We start from the raw sequence: 24,870 nt of genomic DNA on the forward strand, positions 1-24,870 counted from the left end.
GAGGAGGCAAGACTATGGGAGATGGAGGACACAGGGCTGGTGGGTGAAGAGTTAGATGGACGGCAGGTCCAGAGCAATGGAGGGACAGGTCAGTAGGGAATGGGGGGTTGTGGGACATGGTGTGCGGTGGGATGGAGCAGCTGGTGGTTAGGGGAACACTGAGACCAGGACAGAGGGACCTCAGCACCTGCAGCAGGAGAAGGTGCAACCTCAGGAACCAAAACATGCCTGAGGAGTCCACCCAGACTCTGTCCCACATGTGGGGATCCCAGATGCTCTTCCCCACCTCCTGGGGTCCCCCTGTCCCCACCCCTACTTCTGCCCCCAGACATGTGTCTCCCCACATGGATCTAGGCTGGTGTGGAGCAGGTTGAGGTTACAGAACACCATGGAGGAAATGGAATATCTGCCCCACAGCAGATACACTGTGAGGCAGCTCAAGATTGAGCTCATGGTTCACATCTCATTGTACTGTGGGTCTGATTGCATCGTGCTGTGGGGCACTCTATGCTGCACACTGGTTGGTGATCTTGTGTGGGCTACAGACATCTTGTGGGTGCCATGCCATGGGGAAACCCCACCCTCCCCACACAAACACAGCCCCATAAAAACTGATGCTGCTCAATTCTTTTTATTGGCTGACCAAGGTTAGGGGGCTGGGAGTCAGGGTGGGCCACTTGGAGGTCTTGGGATATTGTTGGGTGTCCAGAGCTTCACTCTTCATTGAGTCCCTTCTGACAGAGAATGAGAAAAAGGGATTGTGAGCATGAGGAAGTTGTGGGGCAGCCATGGGGCAGCTGTAGAGCAGGGGTAAGTCCTACCTTGGCTCCAATGTCACGGCTCTTGGCCCGCAGCTTGTTGACCTGGGACTCAGCGATGTCAGCACGCTCCTCTGCCTCATCCAGCTCATGCTGTGCCTTGCGGAACTTGGCCAGGTTGGAGTTGGCCTGTTCCTCCTGAGGGGTATGAACACCAGTGAGGCTCCCACACTCTGTTGGGCTTCCTGCCAGCTGTCCTTCCATCCTGTCTTCTTATTGCTCTACCTGCCCCCCCGTCCATCCAGACATCCCATATTCCAGGCACCCAGCTATCTCCTCAACAAGCCATTCATCTAACATTCCATCCATCCATCCATCCATCCATCCATCCATCCATCCATCCATCCATCCATCCTTCCCACCCAACCTTCTCCACATCCCACCACCCACCCACTTTTTCCACTTTCTTTTGACCTACTCTGTTCACCCTCTGACACCCCACCCCTTGACCACCCCAAGGTCCCCTACTACTTCCAACATTCTCTCCCACACCCCATGCCACATTTTCCCCTCCTGTGGGTGGTCCCACAGATGTCCCTCCAGTACTCACTGCCTCCTCTGCCTGTCGCTTGTAGGCCTTGACCTTCATTTGGAGCTTGTCCACGAGGTCTTGGAGCCGGACCATATTTTTACGGTCCTCCTCCGTCTGTGGGGTGAGACATGTGGGTCAGGACATGACTCTGTCTGCACTTTAAATCACCATGAGCTCTTGTGGGTCAGTGAGGGTCAGGAGATAGTTAATTATGTTCTTGAGGAGTGGAGCTTCTCTAGATCTGTGGGTGGCCTCAACTGTGGGGCAGAAAGTGAGTTGTCTCCTTGTGTGAAGGTATCTGCTTTCCCCTGAGGTCCCATCTGAGGTTCTGGATCATGCAAAGACCTCATGGATGCTAGGACACTGAGAGGTGGCCTGGGTGGCTCATGAACCAAACAATATTCTTGATCCCTCTGCAGTATCAGACATACATGCAGTGGGTGGTTTAGTATTGAACCTAGACAGCCTGTGTCTCTCTGGCCAGCAGGTCAGCCATGTTCCAGATCATGTACAGCATGAGGCATAAGGCCCTGGGGCCACAGGCAAAGTGGATGACCTCGAGCGCCACCTCAGGCAACCCACCTGATAGCTGAGCTCCTTGACGCGACGCTCAGACTTGCGGAGACCCTTGACACTCTCGGCATGGCGCTTCTGCTCAGCCTCCAGCTCATTCTCCAGCTCCCGCACACGGGCCTCCAGCTTCTGCAGCTGCTTCTTGCCCCCTTTGAGGGCCAACTGCTCAGCCTCATCCAACCTCATCTGCAGGTCCTTGATGGTCTGCTCCATGTTCTTCTTCATCCGCTCCAGATGGGCGCTGGTATCCTGCTCCTTCTTCAGCTCCTCTGCCATCATGGCCGCCTGTCCAAGGAGGGAAGCAAGCAGAGAAGGAGGACCAAAGCATGCTCTCCATCATCCTCCAGTGGAAGGTGTCCTAGATGTAGGTCCCACCATGGCACTCACATCAGTGATGGCTTTCTTGGCTTTCTCCTCAGCATTCCTGCACTCCTGGATGGCCTCTTCCACCTCTGTCTGCAGCTGGGAGATGTCAGCCTCCATCTTCTTCTTCTGGTTGATGAGGCTGGTGTTCTGGAGTTAGAGGAAAGGATCTCAGGAGGTGTCTTTTGAACTGCTGACCCATCCTTCTTCAACCCCCAAGGACTTAATGCCCCTCTACTCCCTGCCAACTCTGCAGACTTAAAGGATCTGGAGATCTTGGTAGTTCAACCCATTAGAAGGCCACATCCATGGATGGAGGTGACCTCTGTTCTTGAAGGTATGTGATGTCTTACCTGTGAGTGGAGAAGCTGGACCCTCTCGCTGGCCTCAATCAGCTCCTGCTCGGCCAACTTGCGAGCCCTCTCAGTCTGTTCCACCACTGCCCGCAGCTCCTCCAGCTCAGATTGGAGGAGGTTGTTTCTCCTCTCCACAATGGCAATATTCTCCTTCAAGTCTTCATTGGCTCTTACCACATCATCCAGCTGCAGTTGGGTGTCCTACAAGGCGACATGGGGGGAGAGGGTGAGCAGGGATGGTGGGGAAGTGGCGTAAGGTCTACTTTTCTTCCACTTTGGGGTGGTGGGACCTCCTACATGTCAATATGCTTATGCAATGGAAGTCTGATGGATACCTTGAGGCAGCCCTGCAGTGTCTTGACTTGCTTCTGAGCTTCAGCAGCCACACGGTTGGCATGGCTGAGCTGAATCTCCATCTCATTGAGGTCACCCTCCATCTTCTTCTTCAGCCTCAGGGCCTCATTGCGGCTCCGGGTCTCAGCATCCAGAGATGTCTGCAGTGAGTCCACCACCCGCAGGTGGTTGCGCTTGGCCTGTTCCATCTCCTCATCCTTCTCAGCCAGCTTGCGCTCATAGTCTGCCTTGACCTGGTTGAACTCCAGTTGGGCCCTCAGGATCTTGCCCTCCTCATGCTCCAGAGAGGCCTGGTGGAGACAGAAAGAAATTAGAGAGCCACAAAGAAGACTAGGACAACATGGGACTCATGGAGATGTGATTTGGCTCACCTCAGCCTCTTCCAGTGCAGCTTGGAGCTCCAGTTTCTCGGCATCCAGCTGCTTCCGGACTTTCTCCAATTCGTGGATGGTCTTGTGGCTGCCACCCAGCTGCTCCGTCAGGTCCGAGATCTCCTCTGCTCAGATGAAATCCCATCAGACTTAGGGGAAGGCAGTGGAATACAAAAAGGTGGGCAGGGAAGGACCACAGTCTCACCTTGGAGATTCTTGTTTTCCCTCTTTAAAGTCTCTAAGTGATCAAGTGACTCCTCATAAGCATTTTTCAGCTTGAAGAGCTCGGTGCTGAGGGACCTGGCTTCTTTCTGCGACGCTTCCAACTCAACCTGTGACTCTTCAAACTTCTGCTTCCACTCAGACAAGATCTATGACGACACCACCTGGTTTGCTGCTGCTTTTCCCATGAAGAACCCTCTTTTCATCCTTCTCCTCCTCCTTTCCCCAATATTCTCCTGAAAGGGACCTGAGGCTCTGCTAAAACATGGCTCTTGAAAGTTGTTCAGCTTTCTTCTGGACCTCTCCTGCCTTTTTCTGATTAATGGGACCCACATTTATCTACCCCCTTCCCACCTGTCTCCTTCCATCATTTCTTGGTTCTCCCACCTTGTCAAAGTTTCTCTGCTTCTTATCCAATGCAGCAGCTGCTGCATTTGACCGCTCCAGGTCTGCCATGAGATCTTCAATTTCATTTTGCAGCCGGTGTTTGGTCTTCTCCAGGGAAGAACACTTGGCATTGACCGCCTCCACTGCCTCCTCAGCCTCCTGCAGCCGCTGGGCCAGCTTCTTCCTGCCATGGGAGGAAACCTGGCTGTAGTGTCCTATGGGCCAAGTGGGCCAACTCAAACCTTCTTGCACCCTAAGGCTCTGGGTTAGCTGAAGCTCTGCTCTGGATCTCCTCTACCATCTCCAGAAACATCCTTGTACTGTAGAAGAGTCTCCCCTGCCCCATAGCAGCTCCCTTCATGGGGAGATGACTCACTTGGCTTCCTCCAGTTCCTCAGTGCGCTGGATGGCATCTGTCTCATACTTGGTCCTCCACTGTGCCACCTCAGAGTTGGCCTTGGAGAGTGAGCGCTGGAGCTCAGCCTTGGCCTCCGTCTCCTCCTCATACTGCTCCCTCAGAAGGTCGCAGTCATGCCGGGCTGACTGGAGGGCATGGGCCAGTGCATTCTTGGCCTGGGAGGGAAGAGAGTTACGAGGTGAGGAGAAGTTGCATCTATATCAATTTGAGCCATATTGGCATTCTCCAACTCCAACTATGTAATTACCAACCAACAAATCCAATCCAACCCAACCCAACCTAACCCAATCCAACCTCCTTGTAACTCACCAGCCCTAGTGAATTTCTGAGGACCCTCAGTTAATTTTCTCCTACTGTGAGGGCAGGCTCATGATGTACTTCTCCATCTCAAACCAACCACATCCTTGGCATTAGAGGTTTATTTCAGCCTCACTGACCCCCACCAGCAAAGTCCTACCTTGACTTCTTCCTCTAGCTGCCTCTTGAGGTCCTCCAGCTGTTGGGTGTAGGTGAGTTTCCCTCGTGTCATCTGGTTTATGAAGGCTTCCTTCTCCTCCAGCTGCCTGGAGAGCTCACCTGTCGGGTAGAATGGCAGATAATCAGTTGCAGGGCACACCCCAGAGCCACCTCACTGGGCAAGAATTAGGCAATCGGGTTAGGGAAGAGCAAGGCCCTCACCATTTTCTGTCTGGAGCTTGGCTCGTTGAGTGGTGAGGTCATTGACCATGCGTTGAGCCTCTTCGGACTTGGTCCGGTGCTCATTCATCTGATCTTCCATGGTGCGGCACATCTTCTCCAGGTTGGCCTACAATTAGGAAGGGCAAGAAGATGAAAGGGAGCCTTGAGAGGGCAGTGGAAGTGTTGTTCCTTCATGGCTAGAGACCTATTTCCTACCTTGGCCTTTATCAGTTGCTCCATATTGGAGCCAACATCATCTAGCTCCAGCTTCAGCTCACTTTTCTCCTTTTCCAGCTTCTGCTTGACACGCTGTAAGTTGTCAATCTGCTCACTGAGCTCGGCCACGCTGTCGGCGTGCTTCTTGCGTAGCGCAGCAGCTGTGGCCTCATGCTGCAGCGTCGCCTCTTCCAGGTCCCGCCGCATCTTCTGGAACTCTGCCTCCCTCTTCTTGTTGAGCTCGATCTGCACTGAAGTGGCACCACCTGCCTCCTCCAGCCGCTCACTGATCTCCTCCAGCTCTCGTGACAGGTCTGAGCGCAGCTTCTCCACCTTGGCTCTGCCTGTCCGCTCCGCTTCTAACTCCTCCTCCAGCTCCTCAATTCGCGCCTGTGCTCCAGGGATGAACATGTTTTCAGCAGACTTGGTTTCACCCAAGTCCTCCACTCAACTCAGCCAATTGGTCTGGAGAGTCTTTAAGTCAATTCAAGTCAACCCAACCAACTGTGGACTGTTCAGCTCAACCTAGACAGCTGTAGACTCTTCATCTCAACCAGCCTCAATACCATCCAGTTCTTTTCAACCTAGTCAAGATCTGAGCTCTCTAGACCAACCTGGCCTTATTTGAAGACACTCCACCTTCTCAAATTACCTTGAGATTCTTCAACTCAGCTGGTCTCGAGGACATCCCAATTGGTCCATTCTAATTGCACTAACAGACAACTCAGCACAAATTTCTCTAAGGATATTGGAATGAACGTGATTTAACCCAGGTGGTCTGCTCAGCTCAGATTATTCTACCTTAGATGCTCCCCATACCTTGAATACTCCAAACCTATTGATTCAGCTCAACCCCCATGAAAGCCAACCTGTCCAGGAGCCCATGAGTCATTTCAAGGCAATAAATGACAAAGAGGTTCTGGGACAAGGGATATTCAATGGGCTTCTGACCTCAAGTGGGTGTCATATTTGTTTAAGTTCTTCTCAAAAAGATATGAAGAAGATAATGGGGAGGACCAGTTCCTCCTTCTGCTTGACCCCCAAGCTGAAGCCCACCTCACCTGAAGCTCTTTGAGCTTCTTCTGGAGCTGGGCTGCAACTGCTTGTTCATCCTCGATTCTGGCATTGAGGGCATTGAGCTCAAAGTCTTTCCTAGGTGTGGGGAGAAACACCAGTAAGTCATACTTCTGAGCGCTCAGCAGAGGTGTAAAGGACAAGCAAGCGTGCCAGCCCTCACTTTTTCAGCCTCTCATCCAGTTGTTGCTTGTCATTCTCCAGGTCCATTATGTTCTCCTGAGCTAGCTTCAAATCACCCTCCAGCTTCCTTTTGGCCCGTTCCAGGTCCATCCGGATCTTCTTCTCTTGCTCCAGTGAACTCTCCAGCTGCAAGTGTGGAAGAGACCCACCCATCAGCCCTCATAAACACACACTCCAGAAGGACTTCCCATATCACAAGGGACCAGCTATGCGCCAGTTGTGGGAGTGGCCTATACTCACGTCATCCACTTGCTGTTCCAGCTTAACTTTGGCCTTTGTCAAGGTATTGACTTTGTCTTCCTCTGCCTGCAGGTCATCCAGCGCTTGCTGGTGAGATTCTTGCAGGGCCTTCTTCTCCTTTGTTAGCTTGACAATTATCTCATCCAGCCCAGCCATCTCTTCTGTGAGGTTCTTGACCTGCAGGGGGAGAAATATCAAGCCTCCAGCTTGGTACCAGAGGTAGGACAAGAGACAGGAGGTTGTTTTTGCTCTTTGTGAACCTGTGTTTAAGTCAGGAGATGTAGGAAAACACAACCAGACTTGATTCTTGGTGATGCAATCCAACCAGTCTTGGATTATCACAACTCAACCCAAGCAGTTTTGGGTCTTCATGACCCAACTCATCCAGCCTTGAATTTGGCAACCTAAACAGCCTTGATTCTTGGGAATCTAACCCAACCAACCTTGGGTCTTAATGAGACTCTATTCACTTTGTCTTGAGTCAGCTCAGTTCCCCACAATTTGAGGTCAAGACCTCTCCCCACCCTCACCTTGTTCTCAGTGGCATGTTTTTCCTTTTCCACCTTGGCCAATGACAACTCCAGGTCATCAATGTCTTTCTTCAGCTCTGAGCATTCATCCTCCAGCTTCCTCTTCTTTGCTGTCAATTCAGCATTCATCTCCTCCTCATCCTCCATCCGCTCAGTCATCTCCTTCACCTTGGCCTCCAGCTGGATCTTGTTCTTGATCAGCTGGTCACAGCGCTCTTCAGCGTCAGCCAGGTTGTCTTGCTCCTGGAAGGGATAAGCTTGGTTTGAGGTGAATGAAAAAGGAGTGCGGGACTGGGACATCTAAGTCACTCACAGCCTGCACTTGGAGCTGAAGGTCATTTTTCTCCTGCAGCATAGAGACCATCTTCTCCTCCAGCTCCTTCCGCCGGGCTTCTGACTTCTCTAAGGCCTCCTTCAGCCGCCCAAACTCTTCCTTCATGTTCTGTTGGAGGCACAAAGGTGCCATGTAAATCTCATTTCTTCCCTTTTGTCCCCACCTACCACTTCCTCTCTCCATCCGCACACCCACCTTCCCTATGCATGGCTCTGTCCTACCTGCATCTCTTTCTCCGTCTCAGCACTCTTCAGCAAGGGCTTGATCTTGAAGTAGAGCTTCATCCAAGGCCAGTTCTTCACCCCCATGAAGGCCCTGATGTTCCACTGGATCACCAGCAATGAGTCTCTGGAGAAGCCCCATCAAGATGTGAGTCACCAGAGGCTTCCACTCAATATGGATGCACCATCTCCATCTCACCACTTACCTGCGCTCCAGGATCTTCTTGAATTCCTGACGGGACAGGAAACCACGGACTTGGGCCTGCAAGCGGGTCATGATCCGGGCCAGGCGCTCATCCCTCATTTCTTCCAGCAACCCCAGCAGCCCAGCCTTGAAAAAGACCTTTGAGGAAATATGAAGATAAGTGCTGTTGGGATTTGGAGGTGTGGTGGTGGTGGTAAGCAGTGGTGTGGATGGAGGGAACTCAGATGGGCAGGTGGACAAGTAGATGATGGAACCATACAGTTTGTCTGGTCACCCCATGAAAACCTTGTGGATGGTGGGGCCACCAGAACAGAAACCAAGTTACCTCACCTTGGTGTGTCCAAATTTATACTGGTTGTGGTCAATATCAAGGGATCCCAGGAGCTTCTCAGCCCCCTTGCGGCTGTCAATGAACTGCCCCTCAGGGATGGCAGCAGGGTTCAGGATGCGGTACCTGGTGACCAGAGAGAAGAGGAAACCTCTGAAAACAGCCTGAGTGGGGTTGTCCACCCCATTCCCACATTTTCTCCTCTGTGCCTACCGCTGACGGAAGTCTCCATAGAGGATGCGATTGGGGAAGCCCTTGCGGCAGATACGGATGCCTTCCAGCACTCCATTGCAGCGAAGCTGGTGCATTACCAAGGGGTTGTTCATCACACCTAGTGGGTCATCAAGACTGGTGAGCCAAGGCCTGCCCCACAGCACTGCTCCCCACCACCACCTTTGGCCAGAGTCCAGCACTGTCCTCTGGATCAACCTTCAGGGATTGGCTCACCAGGAGACTTGGTCTCATTGGGGATGATGCAGCGGACGAAATGAGGGTGGGTAGACCGTAGATTGGTCATCAATTTGTTGAGATTCTCCTGAAAAATGGAGGAGGAGGTGATGAAGGGAATGAAGACACTCCCCTAGCCTGTCCCACCGAGAGTCATCCCTTGCTCTGTGACATGTTTTCCATACCCACACACCCTGGGGTCCACCAATAACCCTTGGACTCTCACCCGATGCAGGGCAGAGACAGTTTGGAAGGAGGAACCTTTCTTCTTGGCTCCTTTCCCCTTCTCCACAGCTGTTGAAGAAGAAGAAAGGGTGAGATAGGACAGGGACAGGGTAGAAAGAACCCCAGATGCTAAGGAAGGGGATTCCTCTTACGTGCATCTGCCCCAGCATAGTTGGCAAAGAGGTTGGCCAAGAGCTTCAGGGCTGATTTCTGGTAGAGGCCCACCACTGTCTCATTGAGAGGATCCTTGTTCTTCTGCAGCCACCCAATGATGTTGTAGTCCACCGTGCCAGCATAGTGTATAAGGGCAAAGTGAGCCTCTTGCTTTCCCTTGATGTTGCGTGGCTTCCCAAAGTTGGCCGACTTGCCCAAGTGATTATCAAAGAGCTTGGCCTTGAAGGTCATGTCTGTAGCCTTGGGAAACATGCACTCCTCCTCCAGGATGGACATGATCCCCATGGGCTAGGAAGAAAAGACTTTGTTGGCTACAGTGAACACCAAGTACAAGCCAACTGGTCAACTTTGGGGTTCCTGTCAACCTGAAACTGAAAAGGCCCTTCCCCAGCCCCATGAGGCCCTAAGGGAGGTGGTACCTTCTCAATGAGGTCAATGCAGGCCTGGAGGTCCATGCCAAAGTCAATGAACTCCCACTCAATGCCCTCCTTCTTGTATTCCTCCTGCTCCAGCACGAACATGTGGTGGTTGAAAAACTGCTGCAACTTCTCATTGGTGAAGTTGATGCAGAGCTGCTCAAAGCTGTTGAACTGGGGTAGAAGAGAGGAGATGTCCAGTGGGGTCAACAGAACAACTAATATGTTCAACGGGATCAACCTGAGCCCCAACAGGGTCAACACAAATAAAAACAGTTGTCTGACCATCCAGTAGGACTAATCTACATCCAATGGAGTCAACACAACACAGTCAACCAGGGCTTACATCAAAGATTTCAAAGCCAGCAATATCCAGCACACCAATGAAGTACTGCCGTGGCTGCTTGGTCTCCAGTGAATTGTTGATCCTGGTCACCATCCAGTTGAACATCTTCTCATACACAGCTTTGGCCAAGGCTCCAACAGCATAAATCACCTGGAAGAAGGATGTCCCACAAATGAGAGGGCCTCCTAGTGTTCTCCTTGCTGGAGATGGCACCATGTCACCCCAAAAGGAGGACATTTTGGGGATGTCCTACCTACCTGCTGGACATTCTGCCCCTTGGTGACATACTCATTGCCCACCTTGACCCGAGGGTGGCACAACCCCTTGAGAAGATCAGCTGAGTTCAGCCCCATTAGGTAAGCTGACTTGTCTGCCTCTGAGGATGAAGAAGAGAAAATATGAACCTGGAAGAATTGTGGAGTTCACCCAGTTTCCACTTCGGCCTTGACTGGACCCAACCTTCTGTGCCATCTGGTTCTGCCTGCTCTTCCCGTTGTTTCTGCTTAAACTTCATGTTGCCAAAGTGCATGATGGCCCCTGTCAGTTTATAGATGGAGTTCTTCTCCTCTGGGGTGAAGCCCAGGACATCAAAGGCACTCTGTGGAGCAAAAATGTGGTCAAGATTTTCTCCAGCCCACAGAAGCACATACACACTGCCTGATGGCCTCCCATCTCACATCTGTGGCAAGGAGCTCCTCTCCATCATCAATGGATGGAACTGTGGTCTCTCCTTGGGAGATGAAGGCATAGTCGTAGGGGTTGTTGGTCACCAGCATCATGTCTGAAATGAGAAAAAGGGATTGAGATAGGCAGGTCCCAAAAGGGATGCAGGATCAGATATTTGCAGATAGGCTGGGAAAATGGCTCACCCAGCAGCTCTGGCTTCTTATTGGAGAGGATCTGGTAGTAAATGTGGTAGTTTCTTTCAGCCTTCAACTGGAAGATGACACGGGACTTCTCTAGGAGGTCTGGGGTGGGGATGAACAGAAAATGGGTGGAAGTTGGGATGAAGAGATGGAGGGTCAGATGGATGAATGGAGGAAGGTTTGAGGATGTGTAATGGTAGATGGATAGTGGCATGACGAGAAGGATGGACAGTTGGATGGAGAGATAGAAGGGATGGTGGACAACAAGATTCCCTCTCATGGACATCAGCCTACTCACAGGTCTCAATGTCAGCTGATGCTAGCTTTCCAGTAGCCCCAAAATGGATCCGGATAAACTTCCCCTGGAAGAGTATTGGAAGGAGGTGGAGGTGGCCACCTTATCCCAGATCAACCCAACCCACAGATCCTTCCCCACGCACTCCACCTCACAGACTCTTCCTCACAGACTCCACCCCCAACACTCACAAATCGGGATGAGTTGTCATTCCGGACAGTTTTGGCATTGCCAAAGGCTTCCAAGGCAGGGTTGGCCTGGATAATCTGGTCCTCCAGAGTGCCCTGGGAGGAGTGGGACAGTGTCAGGGGGGTTTTCACAGTAAGGGGCAGAGGATGTAGGGTGTGAGGTTGAAATGGTTGGATGGGAGAGCACAGCAGTCCATGAATGTTTTTGTGTGTGGTCAGATTGATGGACAGGTATGTGAGTTGATGCCATGGGTGGATGGAGGGACGGTTAGTTGGTTGGATTGTGATGGGACAGATGAATGGAAGATTGGATAGATGGTTGGTTGGTTGGTTGGTTGGTTGGTTGGTTGGTTGGTTGGATGGATGATTGCTTGGATTTTTGGGTGTTCCGCTGGGTAATTGTTTGGGTGGTTGATTGTGTTGTTGGTTGGACAGACAGGTGGCAGAATTTTGGCCAGCCCCTGGGTGTCATTCCCCCACTCACTGTCCTTACCTTGCCCGGGGCCCCTGCCTCCTTCTTGCCACGGTCACCGATGGCAGCGATAACGGCAAAGTATTGGATGACCCTCTTGGTGTTCACAGTCTTCCCCGCCCCGGATTCTCCGCTGAAGGTAGCCAAGGAGAGCAATGGTTGGATACTGGTGCTATGGTGCTGGGGGTGGGAACTCACTGGGGAGGGATGGATAATGGACCTCCACAGGCAAATCCATGCAGTGATAAAGGGTTGGCCTGTGGGCATGATTTCAAGAGGGAAGGGGAGGAGCTATGTGCCAGGTTGGGGGATCTTAGCTGTGAGCAGGATTAAGACAGTGTTTACAGATGAGACTACTCACGTGATGAGGATGGATTGGTTCTCCCGATCTGGTGGGATAAGGAGAAGAAACATGAGGTTCTGAAGCCCACCTTGGCTATGCCCCACATCTCCTGCTCCCCAAAAAGGATCAGGGAAGATGAATATGGGGTCCCTGCAGAAGGTCCCTACCTGTTAGCATATTCTGGTAGGCATTGTCAGAGATGGAGAAGATGTGGGGTGGAGCTTCACTCCGCTTCTTTCCCCGGTAGGCAGCCACCACCTCGGCATTGTAGACAGGCAACCACTTATAGGGGTTGACAGTCACACAGAAGAGCCCTGAGTAAGTCTGGAGAAAGGAGTAGGTGGGTCAGAGTAAGGAGGTGCCACCCTACCAGGTGGTCCAAGGGGTCTGCCGAAACAACCTCTTGTGTCTGTGTAATATCTTGGGTTTAGGTGACCCCTGTGGTCTGAAGAGAGGATGTCCCAGTTCTGTGATCTGAAGAAGAGACATCCTGGTTTTGACTACCCAAAGGGTCTGGGATACCTTGGATCTGGGTGGCTTAAGAGGTGTAAAGAAGGATCATCCCAGTTATGGGTGAGCCATGAGATCTGGAGAAGGGTCATCTTGCACCTATGTGGCCCAAGGGGTCTACAAAAGGAGCATCCAAATTCTGGATGGGGTCTGAAGGACCTCATGGGCTCCCAACTCACATAGATCATCCAAGATGCGTAGCGGTCCTTCAGGTTGTAGAGGACGGCGGGCTCATGGAGGAAAGTCAGCATGGCCATGTCCTCAATCTTGTCAAATTTAGGAGGGTTCTGCTGCATGATCTGGTCCTCCTTGACCGTCACTGTCTGCTCAATGTAAGGAAGACCCAATGGAGCAGGAACACAGGGCAAGGAGTTGCCCCAGTTGTTCCCTCCTAAAGGGCTGGGAGTTGGGCATCTGGGTGTTCCCTTGAGAGCCAGATAAGGTCTAGGTGTCCCTCAAGTGATAAAGAAGATGTTTTGGGGTCTAGGTGTCTCTGAGGTAAGAGAGGAAGTTGGATAGGGTCTAGCTGTCCAGTGGGTTCTGGAAAAGGTGGATAAGGGTCTAAATATTTCCTGGGTTCTAGAGAAGGTGCTGTGGAATCTGAGCATCCAGTAGGTGTTGGAGAAGGCATGTTGGGGTCTAGATGTTTCTTGGATTCTAGAGAAGGTGGGTTAGTTCTTTGTGTCCCAAGTGGAATAGAGTTGCTATTTTGAGGTTCTGGTGTCCCAGGTGTTGCTGGGGTCCCCCCACCTTGCCATGTTCGGTCTCAGCAGTGATCTTGGAGCCCTCACGGCTGACAATGGTGGCCTTGACATACTCCTCCTTTTCATCAGGGACGAAGATATCCTTCTTCAGGTCGAAGGGGCGGGTCTGGGCAGCTAACCGTTCCTTCTCCGACTTGCGGAGATAGGGGGCAGCCTCCCCAAATTCAGCCATCTCCACATCAGGCATGGTGGCGCTGGACAGGGCTGAGTGGGGTAGGAAGGATGAGACCCTCCAAATGCTGTCAGTTCCTCCCAGCTGACCCCATTGCAGCTCTTTCCTTGGTGAACCCATAATTCCCTGTTCTTCTCCACATCTACCACTTCCTCCTGGTCAACCCAACTCCATTCCTTCCCAGTGCTCCCAGTTCCTCTCCAATGCTCCCACTCCTCCCAGCTGGCCCATCCCAAGTCCATCCTCAGTGCTTCCATTATCTAGAATTCCCTCTCAAAGCTTCCAGTGCTCCCAGTCAGCCCCATCCAAAGTCCATCCTTGGTGATCTCATATTCTCCCATTTTTCTCCAGTGCTTCCAGTTTCTTTACAGTGCTCCTAGTTCCTGCCTGTCCTCATCTCCATCCCAAGTTCCTTCTTGGAAGTCCCAGTGCCCTCCCCAGTGCTCCCTGTTCCTTGCAGTGCCTCACTCTTCCTGCCCACTCCAGCACCTCCCAGTATTCCCCAGTACTCCTGCATCCCTCTCAGTGCTTTCCAGTTCCCCTAGACCCTCCCAGTATCATCCCAGACCCCCCCAGTCACCCCCAGTATCCCCAGACACCCCTCAGCCCTTCCACTACTCAGCCCCACCTCTTTCAGTAGTCTCCAAGTCAGAGGATGACAGTGCAGACTCAGGGCAGTTCTGGTCCTGCTCCGGGACACAGCAGCCCCCCCCCGCACACACACAGTATGTCCCAGTATGTCCCAGTATATCCCAATAAGTCAAATTACATCCCAGCATCCCAGCCCAGCCCCACCAGTACTTCTCCAATACACCACCACACAGACACATACACACACACACATACACAGAGTACTGCTCAGTAAGTCCCAGTATCCCCCAGGATTTACCCAGTACCCTCCCTCATCCCCCAGTCCCTTCCAGTTACCACATAAACTCTCCCAGCATCATCCCAGTCCCACCCTATTTCCCCACACATGCTCCCAGTATCATCCCAGTCTCCTGCAAAGACCCTCCCAGTTCCTTTCTAGATCCTCCCAGTCCCTCCCAGTCCCTCCCAGTTCCCCTATAGACCCTCCCAGTATAATCCCAGTCCCTCCCAGTTCCCCTATAGACCCTCCCAGTATAATCCCAGTCCCTCCCAGTTCCCCCATAGGCCCTCCCAGTTCTCCTATAGACCCTCCCAGTCCCTCCCAGTTCACCCACAGACCCTCCCAGTTCCCTCCCAGTTCCTCCCTGTTCTTTCCCAGTCCCTTTCAGTTGCCCCTAGTTCCCCCACAACCCTCTCCCAGACCCTCACAGTGCTCCAAGTGCCCCCTGCCCCACCTGCCCCTGGGTCTGCAGGCACTGGCTGGGGGACCCCCCTTATATCCCCCCCTCCCCCCTGCAGCTGCGTCACCGGCGGGGGGTGGGGAGGGCATGGACAGACGGGTGACCTCAAGGCCACCTTACTGCCCTATAGGGACACAGTGACCCCTATGGATCTACAGGACACTCCCCAAATCCATAGGGCCCTCCCTCTGCTCTGTAGTTCTATAGCACCTTCACTGGCCCAGACAGTCCAGTGACCCCTATGGACCTATAAAGCTCCACCAACTCCATGGGACCCCCATATCTCACACTCAAAAGGACCCTATAGCTCCCCCATACCTCATAGGACCTACTGCCAGCTCCATACAATTCCCCCAGCCCCATAAGACACCATAAGACACATAAGACACCACTCCAGCACGTGCATAGAACCTTTCACAGCCCCACAGGGTTCCCATTACTTCCTTTCTGTAGGATCCCTGTAAGTGCACACAGCCCCATAGAACCCACTCCCAGACACCCCTCCCCAGTCCCATGGTCCTATAGGACCCATATCCAGTCCCATAGGACCATTAAATATTTCCCTATAGGACCCTCATATTTTCCCCCCCTTACCACAGGCCACTTCCAGCCCTATGAACTTTCCATACAACCCACTCCTAGCCTCCCAGAATACCCATAGGCCTCCCCAGACCGATAGGACCCCCCAGACCCACAGGATACCCCACTCTCAGCCCCTGTAGGAGCCCCCTCTAACTCCCCTTCCCCTCCACCCCCCCCCGCCCCATCCCCCCAGTTTATTACAGGGTAGATGAGGCAAACCAAAAGACACGCCTGGATGCTTGGGTCCCCCTGGGGTGGGGGAGGGGACAGACAGACAAAGGACAGGTGTGACCCCCCCCCCTTCCCCCTCCAAGGGAACTCAGGCATCTGTGCCCCTCCTCCCATCCCTTTGTTCCCTCTCCCTCCCCCCACAATGGGATATTTTTGGGACATCCCCCTTCACAACCCCTGACATCTGATCAGCTTGTGACGCCAGTGGGGCTGTGGGCACCTTCACCACATAACCATATATGGGGCTGGCCCCACAGGTTCCCCTTCCCCCCCTCGACCCCCAAAGCTCACCTAAGAATAGACAGGGGCACCCAGGCATCCAGGCCCCATCAATCCCATTAGATGCCATATAGAGGACCAGGTGTCTGAATTTCACCCAGTTTTCCTGATTCCCCCCAAAGTTTCCTGATTTTTCCCAAATGTCCTTGTTTTTTCCCTGATTTCCCTAAATCTCCCCCAGCTTGCCACAAATTTCCTTGGTTTCCCGCTGCTTTCCCTATATTTCCATCAATTTGTCCTGAACTTCCTTGGTGTCCCCTAACTTTCCCAAATTTTCCAGATTTTTCCCCAAAAGTCTTAATTTTTTTCTGCAATTTGCCCCAAATTTCCTTGTTTTCCCCAATTTCCCCCTAATTCCCTCACTTCACTAATCTTCCCTCAATTTCCCCTTATTTCCTCTAATTTTCCTATTCTGACTTTTTACACTTAAATTTCCTCTTATTCTCTCTGAATTGTCCCTAATCTTCCTCAATTTGCTCCACTATTCCCAAGTTTTTCTTTATTTCCCCTACACTTCCCTAAATTTCCCTGATTCCCCTAAGGTATCTCATTTTTCCCAAATTTCCCAAACTTTTCCATCAATTCTGTCTGATTTTCCAAAAATTTCACCAGAATATATCCCTAATTTCACCTAACTGAAATTTATTTCCCCAATTTACCATTTTTTTCATATATTTTTCCTAATTTTTATTACTTTCTCCAGATCTCCTCTAAGTACATTGTACTTTGCCCGTCTCCCCCAGTTTTCCCCCATTTCCCTGAATTTCCTCTTTATCTTTTCGGTTTCCACAATTTTCTCAATTTCACCCTAATTGCTCCTGAATTTCTCTTTTATTTTCTCATCATTCCCATAATTTTCTCAATTTCACCGTAATTGCCTCTGATTTTCCCCAACATTTTCATAACTTGTTTTCTCCATATTTTACCTAATTTGCTCCAACACTTCATTGGATATAGGGGGAAACATAGTGACAAGGATGAGGAAAAGGCTCAGGTACTTAGTGCCCCATCAGCTTCAGTCTTTAATAGAAAGAGCACTTGTTTTCAGCATACCCAGGACCCTGAGCTGGAAGACTGGGATGGGAACAAGAACAAGGCCCCCATAAACCAAGGACTCTACCACTCAGGCATTTCCCTCTCAGACATTCCCTCCCTGAAATGTGCTCCTGGTCCTGCAGAAGCTCCTCATCCTCCCAGGACAGATAAGGTCAGCTACTGCCTCTCCCTTGGCTGAACAGTACTTGAACTTGGTTCTGACTGACAGAGCCAGAGCTTTCCTTGACTTTAATTTTGGCAATTTGGCCTTTTGTGTCTCTCCAGACAAAACTTCTGTGGGCTTCCAACCCCCTCCTGTCCCCATCCACTCTCTAATGACAGGGCTTCCTTTCCTGGTGCTTCCTCAGTGCCAAGAGTGGTCTCATCTATTCCATCTGACTATTTGTGTTCCCTGACCATCACACAGAGCTGTTTCTGTGCTGCCCCATCTGCCATCCTGCCTTCCATATGTGCCAAGTGCTGCCAGCTGCCAGCAGAAACACCTCCCACCCACCCCAGCCGTGCTCCCCCGCCCATTTGCATCCCTGGCACAATGGCCTTGCACTCAGTCTGGGGAAAATAAATGGGATCTATTGCCAGATCAAACTGACCCAATACCTTCCCCTCTTCTTCACCAGGACCCCTGTGGGACCTGACTCAAGACAGGCAGGAACTGTGGCTCAGGTTCCACAGTGGCCCACCATCTGCAGCCTGAGGTGAGAAGAAAGCTCAGAGGCTCCTTCTGAAATGAGAAGGGGAAACGAGTGGCCTTTTCCTCTGTGCTGTGTGACTGCTGACAGAGCAGTGCCACCGACTTGAGACTGCAGCAGCACGTGTAAATACAGACTGCTGAGACTGTCCTTTCTTTACAGCACTCCCTTGAGAAGGACTCAAGACATGGATGGAGAGGAAGGTATGACTAAGGCAACTCTAATTCCCACCATCCTCTATCAGGAAGTGTGAGACAACAGGAAAAGGAAGTGTGGCCATAAACAGGTCCTGTTTCATCAGCACCAGCCTTTTGGCTGACTATGACAGGAAACTAGAGGAGAACACATGCTAGAGGGAGGAGAGAAACTTCTATGTCAAGACTTCTGCAGCATGCCCTTCCTCACAACTCCAGTAAAGCCTGGAATCCCAGCCTGGTCCAAGCTTCGTGCTTGGCCTTCGTGCTGCCATCATGGATGGAGTCCTGCACTTCACTCTCAAAAGAAGGGACAGTGAATTTTATGGATACATAAGTGAATTAACAAAGTTGAGTAGCAAGTGTGACAGTGACTCAACAAGTCTCAAGGTCAGAGCTTCACTTGGCACCTCTCTTAATTTTTTTCTGCAGGGCAAGAAAAAGGGAGCAATAGAGGCATGGGAAGGTAGTTGCTATAGCAAACAGCCATAGAAACCACAGGTGGTTAGGTTTTTTCTTCTAAAAGCAGTCTCCAGTCAGGCTGCTGTGAGCTCAGAGACACCTGTCAGGTGCACGGCATTCTGATCCAGTGCTCCTCTGCCCAGTCTGAACTCACAGTTCTGCTGCACCTGTAGCTGGGGCAGAGGCAGGGAATGCTGCAAGGCACAAAGAGCAAGGGAAAGCTGCTGCTCTTGCCAAGTGTTTCCTATCAATGACAGTGCTCTCCTCTGTTCTCTTGCTTGTTTCCCTCTCTGAACACTGGTCCTACCGAATGCCCTGCCCCACTCTCTCTGCTTGCACCAGCCCTGAACTGCTCAGACCTTTGGGGTGCTTTCCAAAAAAACCTCCCTGTCCCTCTGGGCTCAAGCAGTTCTGCCCGCAGCCAAATTTCTGAAACGGCCCATGCAGAAGGTTGGAGCAGCAGGACTCTAGTGCTGAGCAAAACCAAAAGATAAAAGTCTTCATGCCAATACAGTGCTTTGCTGAAACCTTCCCAGGCCCAGTTCTACCTCAGCACCACTCTCTGTCAGCTGTGTGCAATGCCACAGACTGTGGGGACACTGCTGTTGGGTCCAGCTGATCTTTGTCTGAATGGCCATCGTGGCCACTGGGTGACCAGAGGTGGCCATTCACAGCCCTGACCACAGGCTGTGAGTGAGACACACTGTGTTCTGGCATTGCACCTGCAGAACCAGCCTTGGCCCGAAGAAACCCCAACATCCCCCGTTGCTGAAGGGACAAACAGAAGGAGATGCGGGCCCTGCTGCCTCCTCTGGAGGCATTCTCCAAGCTGTCCCACACAGTAAACATCTCAGACACATACCAAAGCTCTCCTTAGGCTTGGAACTCAGTCCAAGATGGGGTCATGCCTCAGGGTGCCTGCTCCTCTTTCTGTGGTCACAGTAGCACTATAGCGGCTGCAAAAGGTGGACATCCACTACTCTAGAACATGCTCCTGGTCCTCCAGAAGCTCCTCAGCCTGGGTTGAAGAGCTCCTCACCTCCTGGGTCAGGTGATGTTGGCTACTGCCTCTCCCTCAGCTTCAGAGAACTGGCTTAGCCCTCCTGCAAAGTTAAGCCCCCACTTCCTCTGAGGTAGGGGACACTGGCACATCCCTGACAGCCAATTTTTGCTCTTTAGCTGGGCTCCTCTGGTCACAGCAGGACCAAGGCAGAACAGACCCCTGGGGATATTCTAAAGCACCATCCTTAGGTGTGAGCTGAAGAGAGGCTTGTTGAAAAAGAACAAGAAGACACACAACACCAGGGTCACGTCTTTGTTTTCCTGCAGGGCAGCAAGGAGGAGAAGCACCTTGAAGCCTTCAGTACCCATGCAGTTCAGCAGCAGAGTCAAGAGCAGCAGTAGGGATTGCAGCTCTTGAACCTGCCATCCCTGGCTTGGATCAGCTTGGTCCTGCATAAGCCTGATTCAGTTGTAGAGTTGTCACCAAGTGCACCAAAGGTCACCTGGAAAAGCTGTGTTTGGCACCATTGTGTTAGGGATGAAGGGCTCTGGCTCCAGGAGAGGATAAGGAGCTACTACAAAAGCTGTGTTCAGACCTCTCATCTGTGGGGGTGGGGAGAAGTTCTTTGGAAGTGGAAGGGACATAATGAACACCCATTTGCTCCTGTCACCATCCCATTGGTACCTCTGCTGTTGCTATTCTCCTCTCCATCTCAAGACAATGCTCAACCTAGTGCCCTTGCAGTTCAACAGCCAGCAGGACTTGGGTTTCTCCTGTCCAGCAGCATTTCTTTACTCAGTTGAAGTTTGTCAATGACACCAAATTGAGTGGGGAAGTAGACCCTTTGGAAAGGAGAGATGTCCTGCAGGAACACCTAGATAGGCTGGAAGAATGGGCTAGCAAAAACTTTATGAAGTTTGACAAGAACAAGTGTAAGGTCTTGCACCTGGGCAAACATGATCCAGGAGTGCAGCACATGCTGGGATCTACCTGGGTGGAGAGCAGCTATGTGGAAAGGGACCTGGGGGGCCTGGTGAAAAAGCAGCTCAATAGGGGTGAATAGTGCAGAGAAAGTTAACAGGATGCTGAGTTCCATCAAAAACAATGTCAACAGCAGAGGCAGAGTCTTTATCCCATCCTATACAGTACTCATCAGGCCACATCTGGAATACTATTTGATTTTGGTCCCTGGTACACAGAACAGATGGTCTGGGGAGAGTCCAGAAAGGATGACCCAATGACTGGAAAGCCTGACATATGAAGAGAGGCTAGGTTTGTTCAGCAGGAAGTAGATTTGTTCAGCCTTGAGAAAAAGAGGCTTATGGGAGACTTTATTACCATGTTCTAGTATTTGAAGGGTGGCCACAAAGAAGATGGAGATTCCATATTTACAAGAATCTAATGGAAAGGATGAGGGGTAATGGGTAAAAGTTATTTCTGGGGGAATTCTGTTTCACCACAAGAAGAATATTTTTCCCAGTGAGAACAATCAGCCATTGGAATGATTTCCCCCAGGAAGCAGTAGGTTCCCCAGCATTGAATACATTTAAGATCCAGCTGGGCAAGGTGTCTAGGCCATCTTGTCTAGAGAATGCTTTGACAAGAAAGGTTGGCTCATCCAGACTGTCATTCTCTGGTTCTATGATTCTATGACATGTACAAGAAGCAGATAGAGAGCAATTTGCTTCCACGCGGCAGGGATTCCACTGCATACATTTACTCTTTTGTTCACATTTTAATCAGTCTGACCACTGCTGTTTTGTCGAAAGAGCTGAAACATTCCCATTGCCACAGGAGGTCACTGTTGGGCAGTGTATGTGTGCATGTGGCAGTGATATGCACTGTCATTCCACTTTTGAAAATAAGCTGTTGCCAGCCTACAAAGGACTGGCAGGGACTGAACCCTTGCCCCAGGGAAGGAACAAAAAATTGAATTGCCAACACCTATTCTTAAACCTATGCTGACTCTTAAGCCAGTACTCCTGTGCAGTGTTTTGCCACCAGGTTTTGCTACACAGCCAATGACACAACAGGTACGGTCAGGTAGCGTTTAAAATAAATTAATACGTAAATGTTGTCTTGGGCATGGAGTTACGTGGACTTTGCACTAACTATGTTGACCTCAGAGTAGTGGTGTAGGAGAAAGATGATGCCAGTTGTTTAAAAAAATTGTGTCACTAATTAGGAAATAAATTTATCAGAGGCCATGCAAGTTTTAAAATCTTGATGGACAGCAACTGGTAGTCACTATATAAAAGTTTTGAACAATCTCCTGTGCTGAACCAACAGAAGCAGGATGCTTTGAACACCACAGTGTGGCATCCAGGACATCAGGTGAGAATTCATCACCATTGCTCTGAAAATGCTGGGTTACTTTGCAGTGGGTTTGTGGGAAAGGAACATAGGAAATGGAAGTGAAATTTATCATTATAGAGTCAATACAGTCCAAGTGATAGGTCTTTCCCATTCCCAAGGAGCCACTGATATCCTGGACATATGAGTGAAATGTATTTGTTTGCTGTGGAAAGTGTCCATCCAGCAAGTACAGTACCTATTCCTTGGAACTACATTAACACTCCCTGTGGTGGTGTGTTATCACCAGAGAGAATGCTGACAACATCTAGACAGTCAGTATCCTACATATATCAAACCCTTCCATTGGGAATTCTCAGATACTGTTAGAAAAACGTTGATGCACAATGCAGTAATCAAGCACACCTTTTCCATGACATAGGCTAAGAGACCCGATATATTCAAAACCCACTAGTGAGACAGCAAGAATCAGATATCCATCTGACTGCCTGTACCTTACATTTGTTGAACAATCTCTCCCAGAATCTGTCAACCTGGACTTGAGTGGAGAAATTAATACATTATAAAGGATTCCCCAAAATAATCACAACACTATTGAACTCCTGCTCTTCTGTGTAAGTTTTTCCTCTTGCACCAGTTGTACATGTGTGAAATAACAGATAACACAACAAGGGATGGTGATGCCTGCTGGGAAACAGAACCATTAGAATTCATTGTAGGTCTGTGAGCCAGCTAGCCATCAAGGTTGCATCCCACAAGGGGCAGTACAAAATTTGGAATTTCCCTGGTTCCCATTCCCACTATTACAGCAGTAATAGTTACTCAAGGATTTACAAAAATATTTGCAATTTTTACCTCTGAAGTTTTTGGATGCTCCATTTGGGTTTGATGGGACAACATTAGCTCAAGTATAATCCCATTGCTCATAATGGATAGTACTTATGTATGAACAATGGTGCTGTCCTACCAGAACAGTCAGGAATCTTTCTGGAGGATTAGGAACAGTTACATTGAGCACAGGAACATTGAACTTTATCAGTTCAGAAATCCTTAATAATTAAGTTTCCAGTGGAGGACTATTAAGCAAACAAGCTAAAATTGAACAGACCCTGGATATGATAAATGGCAAGGATGCAGCTACCAACATCTTGATGATTAGCCTAAGCCCTTGGAGAAAACTCCAGAAGATTTTCAAGGAAATGTATGCTGGTGTTCACAAATCTGTTTCAAATTTCAGCAGTGCCATTGCTTGTGTTATTGTGCAAACCTCTATTATAAATGAATAGGGACTGCAAGCCCATTGGATCCAGAATGGGAATCTTGTGATTATTTGGATTGGTGCCAAATCATAATTCCCATTTACCAAAGCTTAGGAGTAGCAAGCAAAAGTAGTCTGTTGGGTAGATCTGTTTAGAACCAGTAGGTGCTAAAGTAAGGAAAGTGAAAATGTATCCATTTACACATCCTATTCCCTATTATTGTAGCCAAGAGAATGCGGCTGAGAGTTCAAGGGGCCAAGTGCATGGACAACAAAGGTAACCCAATCGATACTCATGGATGTAAAATGGATAACTAATGGTATTGCCCTGAACATTTAGAACTACAAGACCCTTGTACAAATAATATGGCCTCAAGTAACTGCTACTTAGGCTAGGTCTATGATCACTGCATGGCTGTACTCAAGTAAAAATTGGGTTGTATATGCATTTGGTTTGCTTTGTGATGTTTTCTGTAATGACAGGATGACTTTACAGAAACTAAAAATCTAATTCATGTTTTTGCTGCTGGAATACTATCTTGCAACTTGGACAGGACCCTTAGGAATATTGTGGGACATGGTACAGTCTCGAACAGAAGAACTAAAAATTTTAATCAACAAGTATAAGAAAATAATTGTTTATCAAAAGCAAATGACTGCTCCTATACTGACCAGACTGTCAACACTGTACCAGGAATTGAACAAACTGCTAAATATCATTGGTGTGAGATTTTTATGGATTGTGCACCATCTGCAACTGGCATATTGCATTTTAGGTTGAAACTCAGGCTTACTGTATTTTTTTCCTGTATTTTATTTTTTTATGCATGCAGAGTTAGTGCTAACATCATGCTGAAAGAATGTTATCTAATAATAAACTGTGACGCTAGACTTTCCAATGGAAATGGACTTTCCAATGCTCAAAGCTTTGCCCTACCCTCACTCACAGTGAGGCAGGAAGAATAGCAGTAGGTCACCCCTGCAGCATGGGACTTATCAGACTTTTTGCCTATACTTAAGTAGCGGAGTGTGGGTGATTACTTGACTCCTGCCCGAATTCTGGCCCAACACACAGCTCATGCTACAGCCTGATGTACGGCAGTAGCAGTACTACTAAGCTAAAGTGAGAGCAACAGGGTCACTGGCTGAGAGACTGGATTTGTGAGCTATTGCCTTTGTCAGCTAATGAATTTGTGAATTAGTGAAAATATGAATTAGGGAGTTTTCATCTAGACTAGTCTGCTGAGAGAGGATTGGGCCCTTGTTTGATTTTTACCTAATGAGGTAATGAAGTACAGACTGGTATACAAGAGAGCATTGTCCTTTAATTTGAGAGATCCAAATGAGCTCTGGCATGCATGTCATCCAGAATCTGCTACATGACTTTGCTGGCAGTCCACTGACTGTTTGTTCCTTTAGCAAGGGATAGGTTTTCATTCAGTTGAAAGCATTCAACTGCTTTCTGTCCCCTAAGTATTGCTTAGCTATAATAGGACAGAAATATTTATAGGGAGCTGATACCTGTAACAGTACTGTGAAAATTGTCATTGTATGTTGACAACAAAAGAAAACTTCTTTCTAGTTTTGTCAAGCTCTGATGACAAGCTATGGCTTGTTTTCTTCTTTCTATACTCCCATAAAATTAAAGATAGCAATTTATTGGTGCAGGGAGAAAAGAGAAAATATGAGAGGAATGGAAGAGCTTTGCATTTCTAAGCTTCATTTCCTATTTTTGTGCTGGGTGGCTCACTAAGATATCAGCTTTCACTGAACAAAAAAATTCCTTCCTCTGAGAGACTGGAGTCATGCCATCATACTGCTTCTTGCTTGACAAATGTATATTAACTTAAA

At 49.7% G+C, this 24,870-nt stretch overlaps 1 protein-coding gene across 2 annotated transcripts; it reads right to left on the reverse strand.

Annotated features, from left to right (window-relative positions):
- Window positions 1-713: 713 nt before the first annotated feature.
- LOC110479530 (myosin-7) lies at window positions 714-13,636 on the reverse strand. 2 transcript variants are annotated; one of them, XM_021546899.2, is made up of 39 exons: window positions 13,436-13,636; window positions 12,865-13,008; window positions 12,343-12,499; window positions 12,194-12,221; window positions 11,854-11,965; window positions 11,364-11,456; window positions 11,176-11,239; window positions 10,881-10,979; window positions 10,689-10,792; window positions 10,471-10,609; window positions 10,269-10,387; window positions 10,012-10,161; window positions 9,669-9,839; window positions 9,228-9,537; window positions 9,077-9,144; window positions 8,851-8,938; window positions 8,617-8,734; window positions 8,406-8,529; window positions 8,077-8,213; window positions 7,871-7,997; window positions 7,629-7,757; window positions 7,316-7,558; window positions 6,786-6,962; window positions 6,526-6,671; window positions 6,350-6,440; window positions 5,289-5,678; window positions 5,073-5,199; window positions 4,852-4,970; window positions 4,353-4,549; window positions 3,977-4,160; window positions 3,573-3,738; window positions 3,368-3,492; window positions 2,978-3,286; window positions 2,640-2,843; window positions 2,311-2,436; window positions 1,933-2,208; window positions 1,369-1,464; window positions 822-956; window positions 714-731 (listed from the first exon to the last, which is right to left on the reverse strand). In XM_021546899.2, the coding sequence occupies exons 1-39, from the start codon at window positions 13,634-13,636 to the stop codon at window positions 714-716; spliced, it is 5,811 nt and encodes a 1,936-aa protein (XP_021402574.1). The 2 variants fall into 2 exon arrangements, with proteins under 2 accessions (XP_021402574.1, XP_021402573.1); XM_021546898.3 differs by having other exon boundaries at window positions 714-734.
- Between the last annotated feature and the right edge of the window lie 11,234 nt (window positions 13,637-24,870).

Source organism: Lonchura striata, chromosome 1, assembly GCF_046129695.1.
Source record: "Lonchura striata isolate bLonStr1 chromosome 1, bLonStr1.mat, whole genome shotgun sequence".
Lineage (NCBI taxonomy): Eukaryota > Metazoa > Chordata > Aves > Passeriformes > Estrildidae > Lonchura > Lonchura striata.